At 63.8% G+C, this 378-nt stretch overlaps 1 protein-coding gene across 1 annotated transcript in view; it reads right to left on the reverse strand.

Moving 5' to 3' along the window:
• The window catches only part of KCNE3 (potassium voltage-gated channel, Isk-related family, member 3), a gene marked incomplete at its 3' end in the record, with an annotated part of 9,894 nt that extends 9,682 nt beyond the window's left edge, over nucleotides 1–212 (reverse strand). The window contains exon 1 of the mRNA XM_010024083.1: nucleotides 6–212. Coding sequence (XP_010022385.1) covers nucleotides 6–212 — 207 coding nt within the window. The remainder of the gene's footprint in view (nucleotides 1–5) is intronic.
• Nucleotides 213–378: the final 166 nt, after the last annotated feature.

The raw sequence follows: 378 nt of genomic DNA on the forward strand, positions 1-378 counted from the left end.
CCCACGGTGGCGGCGAAGAGGGTCATGACGAAGAGGATGTACATGTAGGCGTTGTCATCGCGGCCGGGCCGGGCGCCGGCGCTGCTGTTGCGTGTGACAGCGGCGGCGCGGTCAGAGGGGCACAGGGGGATCCCGTGTAGGGTCTGGTTTAAGGCATCCAGCAGCGCCTGGAGGCTTCGGTGCCAGGGCTCTGTCCGGTTGTGCTCCTCCATGTCCTCCTCCGGGCTATGGGGAAGGACAGGAGCAGCTTGGGATGATGCTGGGGCGTCCCACCGGACCAAACCATGACCCCAAAATGGTCCTTGAATCCCAGAATCCCAGACTGGTTTGGGCTGAAGGGACCTTAAAGCTCCTACAGCTCCACCCCCTGCCACAGGC

This window comes from Nestor notabilis, unplaced genomic scaffold (genome assembly GCF_000696875.1).
Source record: "Nestor notabilis isolate BGI_N333 unplaced genomic scaffold, ASM69687v1 scaffold23190, whole genome shotgun sequence".
In the NCBI taxonomy this organism is placed as follows: domain Eukaryota; kingdom Metazoa; phylum Chordata; class Aves; order Psittaciformes; family Psittacidae; genus Nestor; species Nestor notabilis.